At 40.5% G+C, this 21,343-nt stretch overlaps 1 protein-coding gene across 1 annotated transcript in view; it reads left to right on the forward strand.

Moving 5' to 3' along the window:
• LOC138765291 (collagen alpha-1(VII) chain-like) overlaps positions 1–21,343 on the forward strand; it is a 174,885-nt gene that overhangs the window by 109,804 nt on the left and 43,738 nt on the right. Inside the window, exons 24-31 of the mRNA XM_069942337.1 lie at positions 4,258–4,404; positions 5,600–5,731; positions 7,761–7,907; positions 9,035–9,154; positions 10,730–10,879; positions 13,485–13,624; positions 15,093–15,216; positions 19,787–19,930. Coding sequence (XP_069798438.1) covers positions 4,258–4,404; positions 5,600–5,731; positions 7,761–7,907; positions 9,035–9,154; positions 10,730–10,879; positions 13,485–13,624; positions 15,093–15,216; positions 19,787–19,930 — 1,104 coding nt within the window. The remainder of the gene's footprint in view (positions 1–4,257; positions 4,405–5,599; positions 5,732–7,760; positions 7,908–9,034; positions 9,155–10,729; positions 10,880–13,484; positions 13,625–15,092; positions 15,217–19,786; positions 19,931–21,343) is intronic.

Below are 21,343 nucleotides of genomic sequence, written 5' to 3' on the forward strand. Positions count from 1 at the left end.
TCTGGGCCTATCTTCTATTGCTTCAGTTGCCATCAATAACAACTCTTGATCTTCTTCGTCCAAGTATTCAATTTGATCTTCTTCCTCATCTTCTGGTACCAAAATATCCTCTCTAGTCATCATGCTGAGTGTTTGAACCCTATCCAACGTCAGGCCGACTTCGTCAGCTTGACGTGGAGCAGGCCCCTCTGCAGCACAAAATTGATTTATGACCTCACGGAAACGCGACATTGGGCGCATGCTCATTGGGCCCATTGCATAGTAGCGGGTGCTCGCAGGCACGTTGGCATGCACTAAAGCGCTACTTACAGCGCTATCTCACCCGCTGCTCTGGGCAACCCCACTCGATTCTCTCCCCGGCCACACTGATGGCGCTGCTTCCACGGGGATCCTGGCTGACATTGGTGCCGTCTTTGATCGGTCAAATCATCGGAGACATTGATCTTCTTTCAAGTTGATCCAGGGACATCTTCTGCAGCTTGGGTTCCATCCTTAATTGATCCTGATCCAGATTTTTCACTTTTTACAACAACTTTAGTAACTAATTTCTTCTGCTTCTGACTTTTCCATTTCTTCATTTCTTGCAGCCCCAACACTTAGTAATACATCTAATGAACTTTTTAACTTTTCAACAGTTTATATAACTCGGGTCAGTCCATCCAGGGAGAGACAGAATCTAAATTTTGGTTCTACGCCATCTTGCCATGCCCCCATCTATTCATTTTTTGACGTCATTTCAATTGGCACTTGCTTGTGAAATGTGCATAGCATTCTCCATAGTTTCTGTAAAGTCCACTGAATATTTTCAGTATTTAAAAAAGACACCTGTTTTAAAATGTGTGTATGTATGTAACCTACTCTAATTTTACCAATTGCCTTGCAAATATATATTCCATTTCAAGTTTATAATAAATTTGTTTTAAGCGATGGATTAAAAGCTTATTTAAGAGGCCAAATAATGTTATTTGACTAAAATTAAGAAAAAAAATATCTTAAGGAAGTAGATACATTAGAGAAGGAAATTGTAATTTTGGAAAAAATTTACAAAAAAACCCATATGAAAAAAAGTTAGAATGCGTGTAAATAAAATTGCATTATAATTCGATTCAGAGTGTTATAGGACTGAGAAATTAATTGATAGAACTAAACAAAATATCATGAATTAGGAGAATGAGCACAAGGTTTTAGCTTAGCAATTGAAAACTGAGCAAGCATCAAGGATTATTAATGCTGTCGAGAAGAATTCAAAAATTACATAAACTACAGGATATAAATGATTCTTTTAGAGTGTATTATACTAAGTTAAGTTCATCTCAATCATTGAACAATGAAGAAATTAATGAATTTTTACAGAAGCTTCAACTTGCATCTTTGAATTGCCAAGCTCAGAAAGATTTAGATTCTCAATTTACATTGAAATAAGTTATTAAGCCTTGAATTCTATACAAAATGGTAAATCTCCTGGTGAAAATGGGTTTATGTTTGAATTTTATAAAAATTATTTAAAGACTTATTGATGCCTTTGTAGCGGCTACTATGGTTGAGCTACTAAAGTAATACAGACACACACCAGATTAGTCAACTCAAGACTGATTTATTCAGAGTTTACAAGCTTTTATATACTGCATGTCCCGAGCTCCACGGGACAAGGTGAGATGTCACTACGGGTTTGCTGCCAATCTACAGGACCGGCAGGTTTAAATTAAACCTTGCGATCCTCCTGGGCCTTCCGGCAGGAGACTCAGCAGATCAACGTTGCGTTCCTTGGCACTCAGTATCTTTTGCGTGCAGTCCATTAGGTGAGTACCACGCCGGTGACAGTTTGTGATACTGTGCTGTGCGCCCGCTCAGCCCGCTACCTGGTCGCTACACCTTTATTAATGAAACTATTAAAACAAGCAACTGTAACTTGTTCATTACCAGAATCTTTTTCAAATGCTATATTAACAGTCATACTTAAGAAAGTTAAAGATTTATTAAAACCTGAGTCTTTTTGGCCTATATCATTATTAAATGTTGATTATAAGATCGTTGCTAAAGTTTTGGCAAATAGAGTGATTGAATATTTACCCAAGTTGATTCATATCGATCAATTTGGATTTATTAAAAGATATTCTGCTGATAATATAGCTAAATTAATGAGTCTAATTCATAGGTGTCAGAGACAATCGGATTTAGCATTAGTTTTAACGTTAGATGCTGAACAGGCTTTTGACAAATTAAAATGGAATTATTTACTTAAGGTTTTGCAAAAATTTCAATTTGGGCCAATATTTATGAATTGGATTAAAGCTTCATATAGAAATCCTTTGGCTAGAGTAGTTACTAACGGACAACTTTCTTCTTTTTGATTAACTAGATCGGCGAGACAAGGTTGTCCCTTATCTCCTGCATTATTTATTTTAGCAATTGAACCATTGGCACAATTATTAAGGCAAGATTTTAGTATTAAAGGAATTAAAGTGAATAAGGAGAGTATAAAATTAGTTTGTTTGCTGATGATGTATTGATTTATATAACAGATCCTGAAAATTCTTTAATTTCTTTATATAAAAAGTTACATGGGGAAATATCTGTTTATAAATTCATTGGGATAAAAGTGAAGTTATGCCATTAGTAGAAGGAGATTATCATTGTTATAAATGTGTAGTTCAATTTAAGTGGGCATACAATCTGATTAAATATTTAGGTATTTGAATTGAAAGAAATTTAGACAATCTGGATAAGTTAAATTATGTTCCATTATTTAATAAAATGTAAACAGATGGAATGACTTACCTATTACCTTAATAGGCAGAGTGAATTGTATTAGAATGAATCTTTTTCCAAGGATTCAATATCTTTTTCAATCTATTCCTTGTGTAATACCTCAAAAATTTTACAAAAGTTTTTAATTCAATTGTAAGGAAATTTTTATGGTATCTTTGGAAAAATTAACTTGGAAATTTGAATTAGGTGGTTTACAACTTCCACATTTTCAGAATTATTATAAAGATGCACAATTGAAATTTTTTATTAATGCAATGTTTGATCTAAATAAATCTATTTAGGCAAATATAGTGTTAGATAAAATTGATGAGAAGTCGATGTCAGAATTTATTTATAAAAGGAATTCAATATTGTTAATTTTGAAACATTTAATTGAAATATGGAATAAAATTGATTGAGAAAGGTGGAAAAGGAAATATTTCAGTGAAAATGCCCTTATATAAAAATAAACTTAATTATAATATCTTTATGAATATGTCATAATTAATGATTTAAAAATTTATAAGTAAAATATATATTAAAAAAAACCCAACTTACCCTGATGTCTCCCCTGAACTTCCCTCCTTTCACATTGTACATATGCAATTACAAACCACTTCTCTTCACCATTAGCCTAGTTCCATTTCCTGAGATATAGTTGTGTATTGGTGCTTCTCCAGTAGGACCCTCTGCATATTGTCTCAAACATTTTTATGGCTGCACTGAACAAATTCTACCAATGTAATCCCATATGAGCAATTGCTTCTCTTTTACTCCATCTTTTACAAGTTCTTTACTTATGACTTAATTGAACAACCCTTCAAGGATATCCTTTCTAAATATTGCTGTTATGTTTACCCTAATCAGTGGTGAGATTCCGCCTTTTACATTCCCCTCTGTTATGTCTTAACCCTTTGGACTCCAGCCATTTGTATCTTTTCATAATATATACTCCAGTCTGGGGTCCATGGGTAAACTACAGTACGAACACCAGCATGAATCAGCTGATGGTTGGGTATAAAACTAGTCTCAGAAAATAGGGACATGGAATATATGTGCTTATTGGCAGTCTCAGAAAACAGGGACACAAGAGTCCAAGGGGTTAACCTTCTACACCCCTGAGCATGAAGTTCCCAGCCCTGCTCTTCCCACAGTCATATTTCTGTGATTACAATAATATCAAAATTCCAAGTTCCAATTCATGCTCTAAGCTCATCTGACCTGAGAAGTTCATTGCATTAAAATAAATGCAGTTGAGCCTGCTAGCCTTCCTCTGTCTGCTCTGCCCAATAGCTTGATTTATCCCCTATACCTGCTGCACTGCTACTGTGTTTGCCACAGTCCCCTTCCCCACCAAATTGCTTTAAACCATCCTGAGTGACAGGAGCAAACCTCCCCGCAAGATCACTGGTTCCCTTCCAGTTTAGCCTCAACCCATCCTTTGTGTACAGGTCCCACAAGTTATTTTGAGTGACCAATGCTTGTTGTGTATTTCTTCACTGTTTCCAGGAGGACCTGAGACTAGCAAGGTTGTATCTGGAGATACAAGTACCTTCGATATTGTGGATCTTGAAGGTGGAATTAATTACCTCGTGAAAGTAGTTGCATTGATCGAAAATCAAGAAGGACGCCCTGTAACAATTACTGCAACTACCCGTAAGTCACTCATGGTGATGATGCTACTCCATACTTTATCATTCTTTCTCTCCCAATGGAACCATTCCGCTTATACCCTCCTCTTTCCTGCTGTCATGTGTCCTCTTTTGTGTAGTGATCCAATTTCCTCATTAAAATTGTTATGATTCCTGCCTCAGCTGCCACACGAGACAGTGTTTATAGCAGTAAACCAACTGCTGCTTCCACGTGCACACGTTGTTGAGTCAGCAGATGGGTTGTGAGTTCTTAGTTCTTGTGTGCCGTTTTGGTCGTCGAATTACAGGAAGAAACAAACAGAATAGAGATAGTGCAGAGGAGGTTTACAAGAATGTCATCAGTGTTTCAGGGCTAGAGTTAGAGGGAAAGGTTAACCAGGCTGGGACTTTATTCCTGGAGTGTAGAAGATTTTTTAAAAATATTTTTTTATTTTTCACACTGTGAACCACATCAACCAAAATACATACATGTGGAAGCAGATAAATGGGTGGAGATTGTTGCTGGTGCAGAGAAGTGTCCAAATATTGTCAGATATCTTCCTCAGCCTTCACCTTACATTTGCTATCCTTGCTGGTGAGACTGGCGGTTAGCTCTTGTTTGCAGATTTGAATATATTCCCCCTTTACCATAGTAAGAATGCAGCTAATCGACTTCACAAGTCTCCGATTTATTGTTAGAGTACATACATGACATCATATACAATCCTGAGATTCCTTTTTCCAGCGGGCACAGCAGAATTACCAATAATTGGTCATGCAAAAAGTAAACTGTACACAGTGTGAACATGTAAATGTGGGGATGGTTTTTCCTGTAATCTCCTGGGCTGTGTCCACTACCATTTTGCAGGGTTTTACACTCAAGAGTTATTGGTGCTCCCATAACAGACAGTGATGCGGTTGGTCAGTACACTTTCCACTACGCATCTGCAGAAATTTTCCAGGGTTTCTGGTCTTACCAAACCTCCACAAACTCCTGAGGAAGTAGAGGTGCTGACGTGCTTTCTTCATAATGCCATTGGCGTGATGGGTCCGGGAAAGAATCTCCGAGATAGTGACTCCCATGAACCTAAATTTGCTCACTCTCTTCACCTCTGATCCCTCAATGATCTGGCAGTAACTCTGTGCCCAATGTCCACATGCCCATCCTGCCCCATCCTGTATTAACAAGTTGCAGTCTTTTCTTTGCATTGAAACTACAGCTGCAGTTGAGCGTCCACAAGAAGGAGTTGGGAATCTCCGGGCCATTGCCTCAACAACGAAGCGGATTCAGATTGCCTGGAGTGGTGTGCCAGGAACCACGGGATATCGGATCTACTGGAGACAGGCTGAAGGTAAAGTGTTCATTGTGATTTAATGTCCAAAATCAATGAGAGAATTAATTGGACAGGCAATCAAGAAATTCCTGTAGTCCCTACCTCAACAGCCACATGAGGCAATATTTACAGTATCAAGCCATTACATCTGAAGTGTGGTCCACATTAACTAGCCATCATAAGCAGGGATAAGAATATGATGACTGGATTTGCTTCCATTGCTCACTTTGGGTTATTTTTCCCAGACTCCAAACCTCAGCCTTTTAACTTTGCACTTTTTTCCCTCTGTTTCCAAAGAAGTTAATCGTTTGGAGTTCCACAGGGTGTATTTCCACACTGACAATCCTTTGTCTCCATGCTCTCTCGCTAAGTCGATGCATATCACCACCAATTCCAGGATTATCTACTGCTGCTCATTTGCTTCCACATCTTTTGTTCCCTGGGAGTTGCTTCTGTTGGATCATGGACATGCTAATTCTCCACCAGTCCTTAGTCTAAGCATACAACCATTGCCTTTTCACCAGTCCTTCCTTGAATTGTTGGCTCCATTACATACCCGACGTACTGGGAATCTGCATATCTTAGAACAAGACAGTATCGTGTGCAGTTTGATCACCTACCTACAGGAAAGATATCAATAAGATTGAAAGAAAACAAAATTTATAAGGATGTTGTTGGGACGTGAGGAGCTGAGTTATAGGGAAAGCTTGAATAAGTTAGGACTTTATTCCCTGGAGCATCAGACAATCAGGGGAGATTTGATGGAGGTATACTAAATGAGATTGGTTGAGACAAGAATTTAAGGACATGGGTGAAAGGTGAAATGTTTAAGGGAAACATTCAGGGGAGCTTCTTAACTCAGAGGGTGGAATGAGCTACCAGCAAATGTGGTAGATGCAGATTCAATTTTGACTTTTTAAGGAAAGATTGAATATCAATGGGAAGGGTATGGAGAACTGTGGTCTGAATGCAGGTCGATGGGAATAGATGGAAAAGTTCAATACAATCTAGATAGGCTGAATGGCCTGTTTCTGTGCTGTAATGTTTCATGGAACATTCAAAATGGGAGAAATAGATCATTTGACCCTTCATTTAGTAAACAAAGGCTGATTTGATTGAAACCTCAGCTTTATATTTCTATCTTTCACATCCTTTCTTTTCAAAAATCTATCTACCTCTGCCTGAAAATAGCCGAACTACTTGGTTTTTACATCCCTGTGTGTGTGTGTGTACATACACACATTAAATATAGATATACTGTATTAACTCGTGTAAAAGTCAACCCTAGTGTCTCACCTTGACCACAGCTGTCCACCAGCCAAAGCTCCCGACTCCTCAGTTGTAAACCCGCGCTCTGGCCACTCACAATCCGGAGATTCCAATGCCTCCGATCACGCAGATGTTTATCTTGGTCCCAACCACTCTGGTTCCGCCCTCCATGCCAATCCCTCACCAGTTCCCACACCAATGTCAGCTTCTACAAAGATGACACCAGACACAAACTGCTGAATCCCACAGGCTCTCCCCCTCTCCCCCCCAACACCTTCTTCCCAATCCCCTCCCACCTCTCGCTACTCAACTTTGAACTCCCCCTTTCTTTCCACCCTCCCAATCATTGTGTCTGCTGACTTGTGTGTTTTATGGTTTTTGTGGCTTGTTGGGACGTGTGTTTTGATGCGCACACTCTATTATTACTTCAGTCCATTGTGTTTTTAGTTCTTTGTTCATTTTGAGATCATTTATTTCAGATTCTAGTGTGAATTTCAGTCCCTGAAAAATAGTAACCCTGTAATAGTCGACCCCATAAATTTAATATTAAAAATGGTCTAAAAATTTGACTTTTGCGTATATGGTACTCAGAATTAGCTATATATGGTACTCAGTATATATGGTACTCAGAATTAGCTGAAATTCTCCAATTGGTGCACACCAATGTCCATCACTCTTTAAATGACTAAATCACACACAATCAGACGTCCAAATGCACACACGCATGCAGTCTTTGTTTAGATCATGGTTTGGAAATAAGATTCTGTTTTATCCACAGGAGGACCAGATAACAATAGATATGTTACAGCAAACATCAACTCATTCAACATCTTGAACTTGCAGCCTGGGAGGAGTTACATAATCAGAGTGTCCTCACTATTTGGTGATCAAGAAGGGATTCCTACCACAATCTCTGCTAGTACTGGTTAGTTAACAGGGAAATGTATGTAATTAATTGCAAGTAAATTGAATGGGAATATGATTATACTTGCATTATTTCTTGAATCTTTTCAAAAAAATCTCTGCACTTCTCAAAGTTCTTTACAGTCAATGAAGATTTTTTGAAGTGTAGTCATTGTTAATAATGTAGGAATAGGGCAGCCAATTTATACACAGCAAGCTTCCACAATCCCCAATCTGATCACAACCAAGTAATTAGCACAGAGATACAGCTAATAGAGCAGCTGCCTCAGCACCAGAGACTCTGGTTCAATCCTGACCTTGGATTGAATGGGTGTATTTGGGCTGCATGGATTTTATGCGACGGAAGGGCTTTCTACTGTGCCATTTATTCCCACAGTGAGAGGTAAATTTCACTAATGCATAATTTAAAAAAAATTAATTAAGAATTTAAGAGTACTCTTTGTTAATTGTAGAAAATTCAAGTTGCTGCCAGCATAATTGTTTTTCTTAGCTTTTGAATATTTTTCATTGTTAATGTGTACTAGAGACATTCTAGCTCATTGACAGTTCTGAGTTTGTTTCTCCAGACTGGGGAGTCCTTTACTAGGAGTCACACCTTTGTAGTGAGGATTGGCCAGTTGGGACCAAAGTAGAGAGAAATCTCTTAAATCAGAGGCTGGTGAATGTTTGGAGATCTGTGGAGTCTTTATCATTGTTTGAGCTCCTAACACAGACTGATAGATTATTGTGGTACTTGGGGATATGCAATAGTGCTGGGAAGTGGTGCTGAGGTCAAAGATAGGCAGTGATCTTGATAAATTGTGGGGCAGGTTGGGTGGCTTACTCCTGCTCCTTGATATAACCCTGATGCTTACAGCAAATCATTTCTGAGGAGATAGAGGTGACCTTTTATGTTGAAGTTGTCTTGTTTTGCATTGAACCTGTCCTACACTGTGCAGGATTTAGGAATATTCTCCAAGTAAGTAAGGTCAGGGATGTTCACTGAGGCAGGTTAGATGAGACTCTTGGGTGGAATGGATGTGGTCTGCACTTTGTAAGCTGTGCCCTACTGGGATAGACTTTGGGTCATGCTGGATATTAGTCCTCCATATTTCTCAGACTGTTTCCACTGTTTTTTTTCTGTTGTAGCTCGAGCTGAGGAAGTGCAGGATTTCCGAGTGACAAATGTCGACATAAGCAAGGTGATTTTGGGCTGGAGTCTCATTCCTGGTGCCACCAGCTTCAACCTCTCTTGGAGACTTGCCTCGGGTAAGTTCAAACTGAGAAACCTCTCGCCTTTGTGCGCCTTTAATTGGAGGTCAAAGACATCACCATTCGCAAGCATGACCACTTTCTGTCTCAAATCTGAAATTTAAAAACAAACAGGAAATGCACTGTGTGCTGACCTTCTGAGTACTCTCAGTATTTACTGCTGACAAGTTATTTGATGATGTTAAGAGTTTGTCATAATGCATCAGTGCAATGTACAGAGGCACTGAAATTCTTCCTTGCTGCAGCCACACACATTCAAATGATACATGAATTACAATAGTATAAATTAAATTTACACCGTATGCCAAGAAAAAAATAATAATTATAAAAGGTTAGATAATTATTCAAAATTGCAGTTAGTGAAAGAAAAAGTGATGTTTCAATGGTGTATACAGATATTTTGATGTTCCTGGACTAGACAGATGGTGATGTAATGATTCCATTACTAGATTAATCTGGAGGCCTGGATTGATGAATTATTTAAACATGGATATAATTTTAAAAATAGGATCATTAAGCGAGACCATGACTTTCTGAGTCACTATTATTTTCTTCGTGCAAGATATGACTCTAAGGCCTAGAGAACAGGGTTGATTTTTATCATCTCATTAGCAATCGTCCCAGTTATGGGAGTGGTTTGAGGAAAGTTGGATGGGGAAATAGGGTAGTATGGTGGTGCAGCAGTTAGTGCTGCTGCTCACAGCTCCAGCCTCCTGGGTTTGATTCTTACCTCGGTGTTGTCCATCTGGAGTTTTCATGTTTTCCCTGAGACCACCGGGGTTTCTCCCCGATGCTTATTTCTTCTAGATCCCAAAGACATCCTGACAAGTAATTAGTTACTGTAAACTCCCCCTGGTGTTGCTAAGTGGCATTGGAAGTTGATTGGCAATGATGAGAGAGTTAGATACAAAGGAATGTAGAGATAAAGAGATAGGAATGGGGCCAACTGATTACCATGGACCTGACACAAAAATGGTTTCCTTCAATGGCATTTTAAGTCAGAAATGTTGACTATTCCAGTGATGTCCATCTCCATGAATAAAGCTTCATTTGGGACCTTGCACTCAGCATCTTCAACAATGCATGATGAACAGACCGATTACCATCCTCATCCTTATTCCTGCTAAATACTGATGAATAAATAGGTATTCATTTAGGATTCTGCTCATATCCTTCCCTCCACAAGTAAATGTCTGAGTCTATGAGTTAGTAAAAGAAAGCTTCAGTTAGGACCTTGCTTTCCAGAACCTAAGCATCAAGAAAAGCCAACTGATGAATGGGAATCCCTGGACTGTGACTGAAACAGAATGGAGAAGGGCCCAAGGATCTCCTCTCCTTGTCTGGAGCATGTGAAAGCCCTGAGGAAATAATATTTGGGACAGTGTACTGCCTATTCTATCAAACATCTCCTGCCCTACCCCTGGCAGACCTTGTGGGGCCCACATGGACCTCATTGGGCATCTCAGAACCCAGAGATGTCACCATTTCTCTGGGGCAAGGGGACTACCTAGGTGAAAGCAGGAGAGTGCTGACTCTAACCTAACAAATCTCTTGGTGTTTTCTTTTTTTTAGCACAAGAAGAACAGGAGTCCATCACGCTGCCAGCAACTACAGCTTCATACCCGATCACCAACTTGCAAATTGGGCAAGAGTACGTTTTTACCATCCGGCCCATGTTTGGAACGGAGTTTGGACCTCAAACTTCCATTTCTGAACGACTTGGTGAGCAATATAGCAACACACCTACCAAATGGCTGTCTCCCAACCCAAATCACTGACTGACCATATCTAAGTGTGGATGCTACCTGTCCCTCCAGCTTCTCTTTGCTCATGCTTTTCCAGTTTAAGTCTGCTGTCTTATTTACTCGCCAGTACAGTTGATATTTCCTTTCTCAGAGATACAGAGGCATAGTGATTGTAGCGACATATCAACCAAGTAGAGCATGAGATTGAAATGGAACTTTAATCAACAAGAAACCTAACACAGCCTTGCCTTTAGCCAGGAAGGTCAGAAGTGTTCAATAGCCGATACCTTTGGCCACGTGATGAAATGGCAGGTATCCATATCATCACATTCTAAGTCAGGGAGAAGAATTTTGAGCTCCCGCCGCCCCCACCCCCCCCATCTATACATTTTTACATAGTCAGTTTTACTGGGGCTCTTCTCTGTCTCGAGGACTTCTCCGGACGGGCTCGGGTGCTGCCTAGGGTGAGGGTGGAAGTAGGGTTAAAGGATTGTTTGGGAGTGTCTGATCAGCAGTGTCCAAGGTCAGGGGTGGTAAAAACACATTGTTCTGGGGCCCCGGCGATAACATCACAGTTCCTGGCACTGTTCGGGGCATTCTTGGTGCCGACAATGGTTCCTCCTCTTCTTCTTCTGTGTTTCCTGCTGGAGCAAGGTCCTGCATGGATACCGAGTCCTGTCTTCTGTCAGGGTACTCCATGAAAGGATACTGTGGGGTTATGTGCAGCAGCTCTCCCTTTTCGACAATCGGATCCGTCTTTTGTGTCTTTCCATGGTTCCGAATGAGCACTGGCCCTGGCGCACTCATCCAGCTTGGCACTGCTGTGCCTGATGTAGATTTCCTTGGAAAAGAGAACAGGTGGTCATGGGGGTGGGGTCATGTTCGTGGCAGTACATAAGTGACCGTATCGCTTTCAAAGTGTCTGACAATACTTCTTGCCACCTTGATACTGGGAGGCCTTTTGATTTTAGCATCAGGAGGACCATCCTCCAGATGGTGCCATTTTCCCTCTCTACTTGCCTGTTACCTCTGGGGTTGTAGCTCATGGTGTGGCTAGTCTTAATCCCCCTTCATCACGGTTAATTAATGGATGCTGAACTAATGACCTGGAATGCAAGTAAATTCCCATCCAAATTCTATACAATTTCTATACAAGAAAACTGAAGTACAGTTGGTTTAAAATGTGTGATAATTTTTTTACAAAATGTCATTCTCTATAATGCTGACCATCAAAGTACTGCATTGTTGTAAAAACCCACCAGGTGCACTGAAGGAGGAAAATCTACCATCGTTAATCATCTTAGCCTATCTCTGATTCCAGGTCCACAGTAATATTTGGCCTCAGTTGTCACCTCCGCTTCTCAAAGAAGATTTGGAGAGCCAAAAGTGCTGGCCTTGCCATTGATATTCAGTTCCCATTAATGAATCAAAATTAAGCCTCAGATTTCTTTTGAAGAGATATCCCTGCCTCTTTGCCAATTTTTCACTCAAAGGCATGAGGAACCAATTGATTGGAGAACAGTGTGATCTCAAACACGCTGCCAGATTCAGCTGGAACTTTCAAAAAGGAACTGGGAACATATTTGAGAGGGAAGTATTGACTGTATGTTCACTCAATCTCCTGCCTGCCTGCACATGATCCCTGACCTCTATTCCTTGCATAAGTGTGTGTTTATCTAGAGGTGTCTTGAACATTTGCATGGTGTCTACTTCCACTGCCATATCTGGGCAGCCTGTCCCACTTCCTGAGTAAAATTCCTGTCTTGAACATTTCCCTTAAACATTCCCTCTTTCATCTTGAATACATGTCCTCCAGTACTCATATTTTTACAATAGTAAATACATTCTTAACGTCTACCTAATCAATGTCTCTCATTATTTTATAAATGATCTCCTCTCAGGCTCTGACACTCCATAGAAAACAACTTAAGTTTGTCCAGCTGTTGTTCATACTCTCTTACCCAGGCAGCATTCAGGTATATCACTTCTGAACTCTTTCCAAAGCTCCGACACCCTCCAATGGGGAAGGATGGGAATAAATTGGAGAACTGTAAAAAGAACCAACAGGATACAATGACTATTATCCTGTCGGGTTCTCTGATATATTTTTACTTTTCAACGGGTGAAGGCTTTTGATTCCAGTAATTTCCTCTCACCTTGAATTACTTTTGTGATTGCCTTAAATTTACAAAGAATTACCAGACTAGAAGGCTAATGTTCAAATCTAAAAGGTACTTCTCCTTGGAATTGGGGCCTAATTAGTGTAACATCAATAAGATGTGATTAACCTATCCATTCTCTTCATATGTGTGGGTGGGTAGGTTAATTGGACACTGTAAATTGCTTCTAGTGTAAAGCTGAGTGGCAGAAAATGGTAGGTGTGAATGTAGAAGAGATTGAGACTGATGTAAGATTAATGTAAGTAAGTGAGCAATTATTGGTCAATCTTGATGATGGGCTAAAGGGCCTGTTTCTGTGCTGTACCTTTCTGTAATCCTAGGAGAGCAGGCTGGAGGGCTCTTTTTGCCTATTCTTCCGACTTTGTGTTCTGATGGGACAGTTTTGCTTTGCTTTGGTTGCAGCATGTACCAGAGCTCGAGCTGATATTGTGTTCCTCATCGATGGCTCTGGGAGTATTGGGCTTGAGAACTTCCAAAAGGTGAAGCAATTCCTACACAATGTGGTCTCTCATCTTCCCCACATTGGTTCTGATGCAACTCAGGTACGTCTATTCCATCACATTATTTGTCAGGAACATCGAAGTTGAACTCCTCATGGATAATCTAAATACGGATAGGGATGAGATGTTTGGATTTTGAATTTACCATAACAATGGTTTTAATTTATTCATTTGTGGCTTAATGGAGCTATGGACAAGACTAAGATTTATCATCCATTCTTCAATAGCTACGTAGTAGATAAGCCTGAGTTCAAGCCTCACCGAGGCTTTGAAGACATGAACAAAGTGGATGTGATGTTAAATGGAAGGTGTAGTGAATTACTTCTAAGGGCACAAAAGGAGCCCATTCAGCCCATAGTGTTCATGTCAGCTCCCAGAAGAGCGATCACATCAATCCTCTAGTCGTACTTAAATTTTATTTCAAGCACGGTTGATTCTGGCCATTGAAATCTGTGCTGCCCAATTGCACCCAATTAATCTACAACCCTGTACATTTTTCAGCATGGAAGGAAACAGGAGCACCTGGGGAAAACCTATGTGGACATGGAAAAATTGGGCAAACTCTATTCAGACAAGACCAGTTTCGATCCCTGGTTGCTGGCGCTATAAAAGTGTTGCCCAAGAAACTCGTGCATTCCAATTATACCCAATGAACCTGCCTACCCTGTACATTTTGGATGGTGGAAAGAAAAGGGAGCACCTGGAAAAAAAAACCACACAGGACATGGGGAGAACATAGAAACACTTTGCACACTGTACTGGATTCGAATCTGGGTCACTGAAGCTGTAATGACATTGTATTAACCACTACACTGACTGTGCCACCCTGGTCAGGGCCAGGGGATTTCTCCACCCTTGTATGCTTCGAGACAGGATGCTCTAGACCCAATTGTTACTGAAATATTTTGCTTGAGAAAAATTGTCATTGGCCCATTTTGTTTGGAATTATGAAACTGTGCTATTAACAGGTCATTCAGGCATGATTAAAATGTGGTTTTCAAACGTTCTTTCCACCCACATACCACCTTAAGCAATCCATTACAAAGCACAGAGCACCAATGGCATAGGGAATACTTAAAGTGGTATGTGAATGGAAAGAGAAAAGGTTGAGAACCACTGCTCTGATGGGTCCACGCATAGATTTCCCTTTTAGTCCTTGATGTGGCCTACCTTTAGCTACTCTTTTGCTATTTACAAAAGGTTTGTGATTGTCTTTAACCTTGCATGCCAAGGCCATTTCATGTCTTTTTGTCCATCTAATATCTTACCTGTCCTGTCCAAATACCTATTAAACATTATAATTGTATTTGCCTTTGGGTGCTTTACTGTGTTAAATGTGCAATAGTCCAAACCAAGTCTGAGGTTGAAAAGCAGCCATTCAACCCTGTTCTTCTCTTGTAGGTTATACTGAAGCTTTGAAGTTGTTGGCTCTGACAGTTCCACTCAGTAGTTTGAATAGTAGTGCCAGAACTATTTTATCTTTTAACTTTGTCCCTATCTCTTGATTCAGGTCTCTGTAGTTCAATACAGTGATGATCCCAAAATTGAAATCCCACTGGGCAAACTCACCACTCATCAGGAGCTCCTCCGGGCCATCAGAGAACTTCAGTACCGGCACGGTGGGACGAAGACAGGTAGAGGATCTGAATATCTAACAAATGCACCAAGAGAGGGCCATCTGACAATCTGTTTTTGTCACTGGTGCAGGCTGGCAAGGTTGAAGTCAGGTTGTTTATTCTCTCCAATTCCCAAAATAAAGTCCAAGAGTCAAAGACGTGCAACACATAGAGGTTCTTCAGTCCATTAAGCAGTACCAACCAACAAACACCCATTTGTACAAAGATAACATTAATCAATAGGGCTGAATTTACCTGTTTGTTTATAAGAGAGAAATGGCATATACCTGGAGGAATGGCAAACAAGTAAGTTAGAAGCTAAATTCACTGGATTATGCTGGGAACCTCGTTGCTTTTGAGGAATGTTGCAGCTTCTGCCAGTCCTATTCAGGGTCTATAAAGCAAACTAAATGGAGCCTTGGGCAGGGGTTTTGACTTATTGCGACTTTGTGAATAGGCGAGGTAGAGTAAACCATCCTTCAGCAGATCATGTTGTCAGAAGATGTCACAACAATCAATACAACAATGAATGGAGCTGGCAAGGTCAATATTTCGAGCACATCCTTATTTCCCTTTGAGAAGGTGATGGCGAACCAGTCTGTTGAACCCCAGTTGTCCAGTTGAAGGTGCTTCCATGGTGCTGTTAGGGAATGACCTTCAGGAATATTGTGTCTGGTTCTGGTTACTGTATTCTAGAATGGGAGTGATTCAGTGGAAGACAACGCATAAAAAGGATTTACAAGGATGGTGCTGAGAATGGGCTTGAAGTATCGGGAGAAAATTGATATGCTAGAACTGCTTTACCTGGAATGAAGGAAGCTTACTTTTTTTTCAGGATTAGGTCAGTCTAAAAGAGGGCATAGGGTTTAAGATGTGGGGAGAAATATTTTAAAATAACCTCAGGACAACTTGTAATTGGAATGGACTGCCAAAGAAAATGGTAGAGGTGAGGACAATTAAAAAAAAAATATTTGGACAGGTTCATTAGTTTGGAGGAATATGGGCCAAACTCAGGCAAAGGTAACTTAGGATGGGAGAGTTGGGCCAAGAGGGCTATTTACATGCTGTTTTTCATGCTATAATTCCAGGATTTACACCTGGCAGGGATTTATTTCCATATCTGGATGGAAGTGCTGTTGAAGTAGTCAAGACAAATAGCTGCAATGTAAATTGTACTCACTGTAGCCACTGTGCAAAAAGGATAATCCAGAAAATTATAGGTCAGTAAACCTATCAGCAGTAGGAACACTACTGGAAAGATACTTAGATAGGATTTACTATATATGCCAGTGTATAGGACGACTGTATAGGACAACCCTGGAATTTCCACCTAAAGTGTAAGTTTTGAGCTATACCCTTTGTATAAGACAACCCCAAAATCTGGCATTTACCACTGACCAGTGGATACTGTTAAAAGCAAATTACAATATTTTAATAACAAATTACCCCTGTAAAGGTTTTGATTTTATTAGCATATTTTAAAATAAACTACTGTCAACTCCTGGAACAGGCCGTTTAAAGTGTGCAGAACTGATTATAGTCGGACTAGGCTGATGGACCTCTGGGGCAGTGCTGAGAGTTTGTTGATAGCTAACAAGACATGCCCGAGATTGCATTGGGACAGTGGGAAGATGGCAGTAGTGTTGAGACTTCACTGTCAAGGTTTGGATTTTAGACCCAGTGTACAAGATGACCTGATTCTGAGGTGACACTTTTAAGTTTTGCAGATCATTCTATATGCTGGCATATATGCTATGCACATTTGGAAATTTATAGTCAGATTAGGGACCGTTACCATGCCTTTGTGAGGGGTAGGTCATGTCTTACCAATTTGATTGAGTTTTTTTGAGGAGGTGACAAAGGTAGTTGATGAGAGAAGGCAGTGAATGTTGCCTACATAGACACCAGTAAGGTGTTTCACATGATGCGAATCCATAGGATCCACGCTAAGTTGATATTAAATTGGCTGGCTCATAGAAGATGGAGGGAAGTGGTGGAAGACTGTTATTCAGACTGGAGGACTGTGACCAGTGGTGTTCTGCACAGATCACTGTTGGGAGCCCTGTTGTGAGACACATTAATGACTTGGATGAAAAAGTATATGAGTGGGTTAATGAGTTTGCAGATGATACAAAGATTGGTGGAGTTGTGGAGAGTGTGGAGGGTTATCAAAAATTATAACAGGATATAGAGCAGTTACAGATATGGCCAAATAAATAGCAGATGGATTTTAATCCAGTCAAGTGTGAGCTGTTACACTTGAAACATGTAATGGGAATGTATGCAGTTGTCAAAGGGCTCAGAAAAGTATTGATATGAAAAGGGATCTGAGGTCCAAGTCCATAACTCTTTGAAAGTGACCATGCAAGTAATAGGGTAATATGGTATGCTTGGCTTCTTTGGATGGGGCCTTCATTCCAAAAGTAAGGAGGTGTCTTGGGTAAACTTGTACCTCTCACTTTGTTCATTTTAGATTGGTCACAGTGTTCGAACTACCGAAAGAAAATAGACACACACACACCGAGAGCAGTTCGGTTTATACAAGTCTTTATTACTAAATCTAAAGCTGAATTCACACTACAATATGCAAGTCCTTCCCAATTATACTTATTCACGCCTGGACTGGTCCCAACTGCCGAAGCGAGGCAACGAATGCACACTTGTAGTAGGTTGTCGGGGCGCTGGTAGCAGCTTCTCTACCTCCCTCGACCGAGACGTTAGCTGGACTCTTGAAGTTCTTCTTCTTACTGAGAGATGTAGCCACCTCTTCCAGAGTCTCTCTCTTCAGCAGTGGGACCAGGGCTTATATTACCCAAAAGTTTACTTCAGATCTTATCTTTTTGAACAAATGGTTTATTATTTTCCTCTTGCTGAGAGATGTTGCCACCTCTTGGAGAGTCTCTCACTTCAGCAGTGGGACCATGGCTTATCAAAAGTTGTTTACTTCAGATATTATCTCTTTGAACAAATGGTTTATTATCTTCCTCTTGCTGAGAGATGTTGCCACCTCTTGGAGAGTCTCTCACTTCAGCAGTGGGACCATGGCTGGCTCATATCATCCCAAAAGTTGTTTACCTCAAATCCTATCTCTTTGAACAAATGGTTTAAGTATCTTCAAGGTCTCCTGACAGTCTGCGACCAACAAATGTAAACTGCTCTGGGCCTCATAAGTGTAAATTAGATAACAGCTTCCTATGCATCCCGGGCCCCATGGTGGGTGTTTACTAAATATGCATCCTGGGCTCATGGTGGAATTTAGATTATGTCTGCTGACTCCAAACAGGTTCTCAGCCTTGCAGCTGCAGAAGTAAAAACACAGTTTAAATCTTTCATAACAGAAGGTCATATTGCAGGTATGTAAAACTTTGGTAGGGCTTGATTAGAATACCATATGCAATTCTGGTTGCTCCATTACAGAAAGGATGTGGAGGCTTTGGAAAGGGTACAATGGCAGTTTACCAGCATGTTACCTGGTTTAGAGGGTATGAGTTATGGGGAAAGACTGGACAAAGTTGGATGAAGGAGGCTGAGGGATGACATGATAGAGCCTTATAAAATCATGAAAGGAATTGATAGGGTGGACAGTCATAATCTTTTCCCTCAAGGCAAAAGCGTCACACATTGGAGGATGTGCCTTTAAGATGAGGGTAAGGAATAAGGGAGAGGAGGAGGGCAAATATTTTACAGAAGGAGTAGTGGGTGCTTGGAATGGGCTGCTGGGAGTCGTGCTGGAGGCAGATATAATCATAGTGTTTAAGTGGCTTCTAGGTAGATACATGAATATGAAGGAGATGGAGGGATATCTATCAGGTACAAGCAGCAGGTTTGGAGCTATTCTGTCTGGGCACTCTCCAACCAGATGGCATTAACATTGACTTCTCTAGTTTCTGTTTGGCACCCCTCCGAATCTCTTGTCCCCTATCCCTAAGTCTCCTTTCTTCCAGCTCCCCACCCCTTATCTTTCTCTCTTTCCCTATGCCTGTCTCCTTCCATCTCAGAATTCACAGATATCTGTTATGTAGGGGGGTAACCTCAAGGAGTAATGTTATGGAAGACCAGAAGTAAAGGAGTTAGAGCAAGGGTAGAGTTCTTGTGTGCACATTCTGCACATGTAAATGAATATACAGAGATATTAAGGTGAAAGAGTTGCTGAAAAATTAGAGCATTCTATATTGAATTACTTTTCTTTCCGCTTCCATAAGAACTGATCAATTTTGTCTGGGATTCTTCCCTGACCAATTCTCAGTTTTCCTCTCCTACTCTCCTATTCATGTCCAATTATGGTCTCTTGGCGTTTGCCTGTAATCCTCCCCCTATCCCTTCTTCCCTCCCCCCAACCTTTTTAATTAGGCGCCTGCCTGCTTTTTGTTAATTTCTTGACGAAAGACGCGGGCGTGAGTATGCAGAGAGTATAGTAGGGGACCAAGTATACAGCCTTATTGTGCCCTAATGTTGAGGATAATTATGAAGGAAGTTCTGTCAGCAATCTTCACTAATTGTAGCTTGCGGAATAGTAAGTCATGCATTCTTTGTATTAAAGTGAGTTCTTTATTTTTTCTTTCCATCTCTGTTTCTATTTCTTCCACAGGCAGAGCCATAGATTTTGTCCTGAATTACGTGTTTCAGATCTCTGCAGGGAGACGCCCACAATTTCCTGCCTTGCTGGTCCTCATAACAGATGGGCGCTCAGATGACAGAGTCGTGGAAGCTGTAGCAAGAGCAAAGGGCGCAGGTATTCTTCACCCACTCCTCACTTTGTTGAAGGCATTTCTTGGAAACATGGAGAAGCGATGTAGTTGTGGCAAGGAGGATAAAATTATGCTCCTCACAATGGAATTGCTTATGCAATATGGTTGTGGATGTGGAACATGTAACAACTTTAGAAAATATGCATGGGAAGTAGCATCTCCCAAGCCTGATATCTGTAGCTGTCCAAATTCTTCTTAAACGTTAAAATTGAGCCTGCATTGCTCGTTCCAGACTCCCACCACTCTGAGTGGAAAAAGCTCCCTCTTATGTTCCCACTAAATTTTTCCTCTTTCACCTTTAACCCACCTACCCTCAGTGGAAAAAAGTCTATCTACATTTACTCTGTCTATCTCCCTCATAATTTTAAATACCTATATCAAATCTCCCTTCATTCTTCTATGTTCCAGGGAATAAAGTCCTAGCCTGTTTAACCATTCCCTGTAATTCTTTAAAACATCCTAGTAAATCTTCTTTGCACTCTTTCTATCTTATCGATATCTTTCCTGTAGTTAGGTGACCAAAACTGCACACGATACTCCACATTTGGCCTTGTACAACTTTACCATGACATTCCAACTCCTATATTCAATACTTTGATTTATGAAGGCCAATATGCCCAAAGCTCTCTTTACAACCCTATCCTGTGACATCGCTTTTAGGGAATTGAGTATCTGTATTCCCGGATCATTCTGTTCCACCCACTCCTCAGTGCCCACCATTTACCATGTATGTCCATTATTGCTTTGTCCTTCCAAATTGTAACATCTTACACTTGTGTGCATTAAATTCCACTTCCATTTTTTAGTCAACTTTTCCCATCTGGTTCATATCCCTCTACAAGCTTTGAAAACCTTCGCTGTCCACAAAACCTCCAATCTTAGTGTCATGTGCAAACTTGTTGATTCAGTCTACCACATTATCATCCAGATGACAAGCAACAATGGTCCCAGCACTGATCCCTGAATCACACCACTAGTCACAACCTCCAGTATGAGAAGCAATCATCCACCACTATTCTCTGGCTTCTCCCATTCAGCCATTGTCAAATCCAGTTCACCACTTTACTATGATTAACTAGCATCTGAACCTTCCTGACTAAACTCCCATCTGGGAACTTGTCAAAGGCCTTCCTAATGTCCATGTGAGCAATACCCACAGCCTTTCCTCCTTGAAAAACTCTACAAGATTGGTTAAACACGATCTACCATGCACAAAGCCATGTTAACTATTCCTAATCACTTTCTGCTATCCAAATAATTGTATATCTGATCTCTTAGAAACCCTTCCAATAATTTACCTACTACTGATGTCAGATTCGCCGGCCTACAATTTCTTGGGTTACTTTTGAAGTATTTTTTAAACAATGGAACAACACGAGTACCCTCCAATCCTTCGG

This window comes from Narcine bancroftii, chromosome 5 (assembly GCF_036971445.1).
Source record: "Narcine bancroftii isolate sNarBan1 chromosome 5, sNarBan1.hap1, whole genome shotgun sequence".
Lineage (NCBI taxonomy): Eukaryota > Metazoa > Chordata > Chondrichthyes > Torpediniformes > Narcinidae > Narcine > Narcine bancroftii.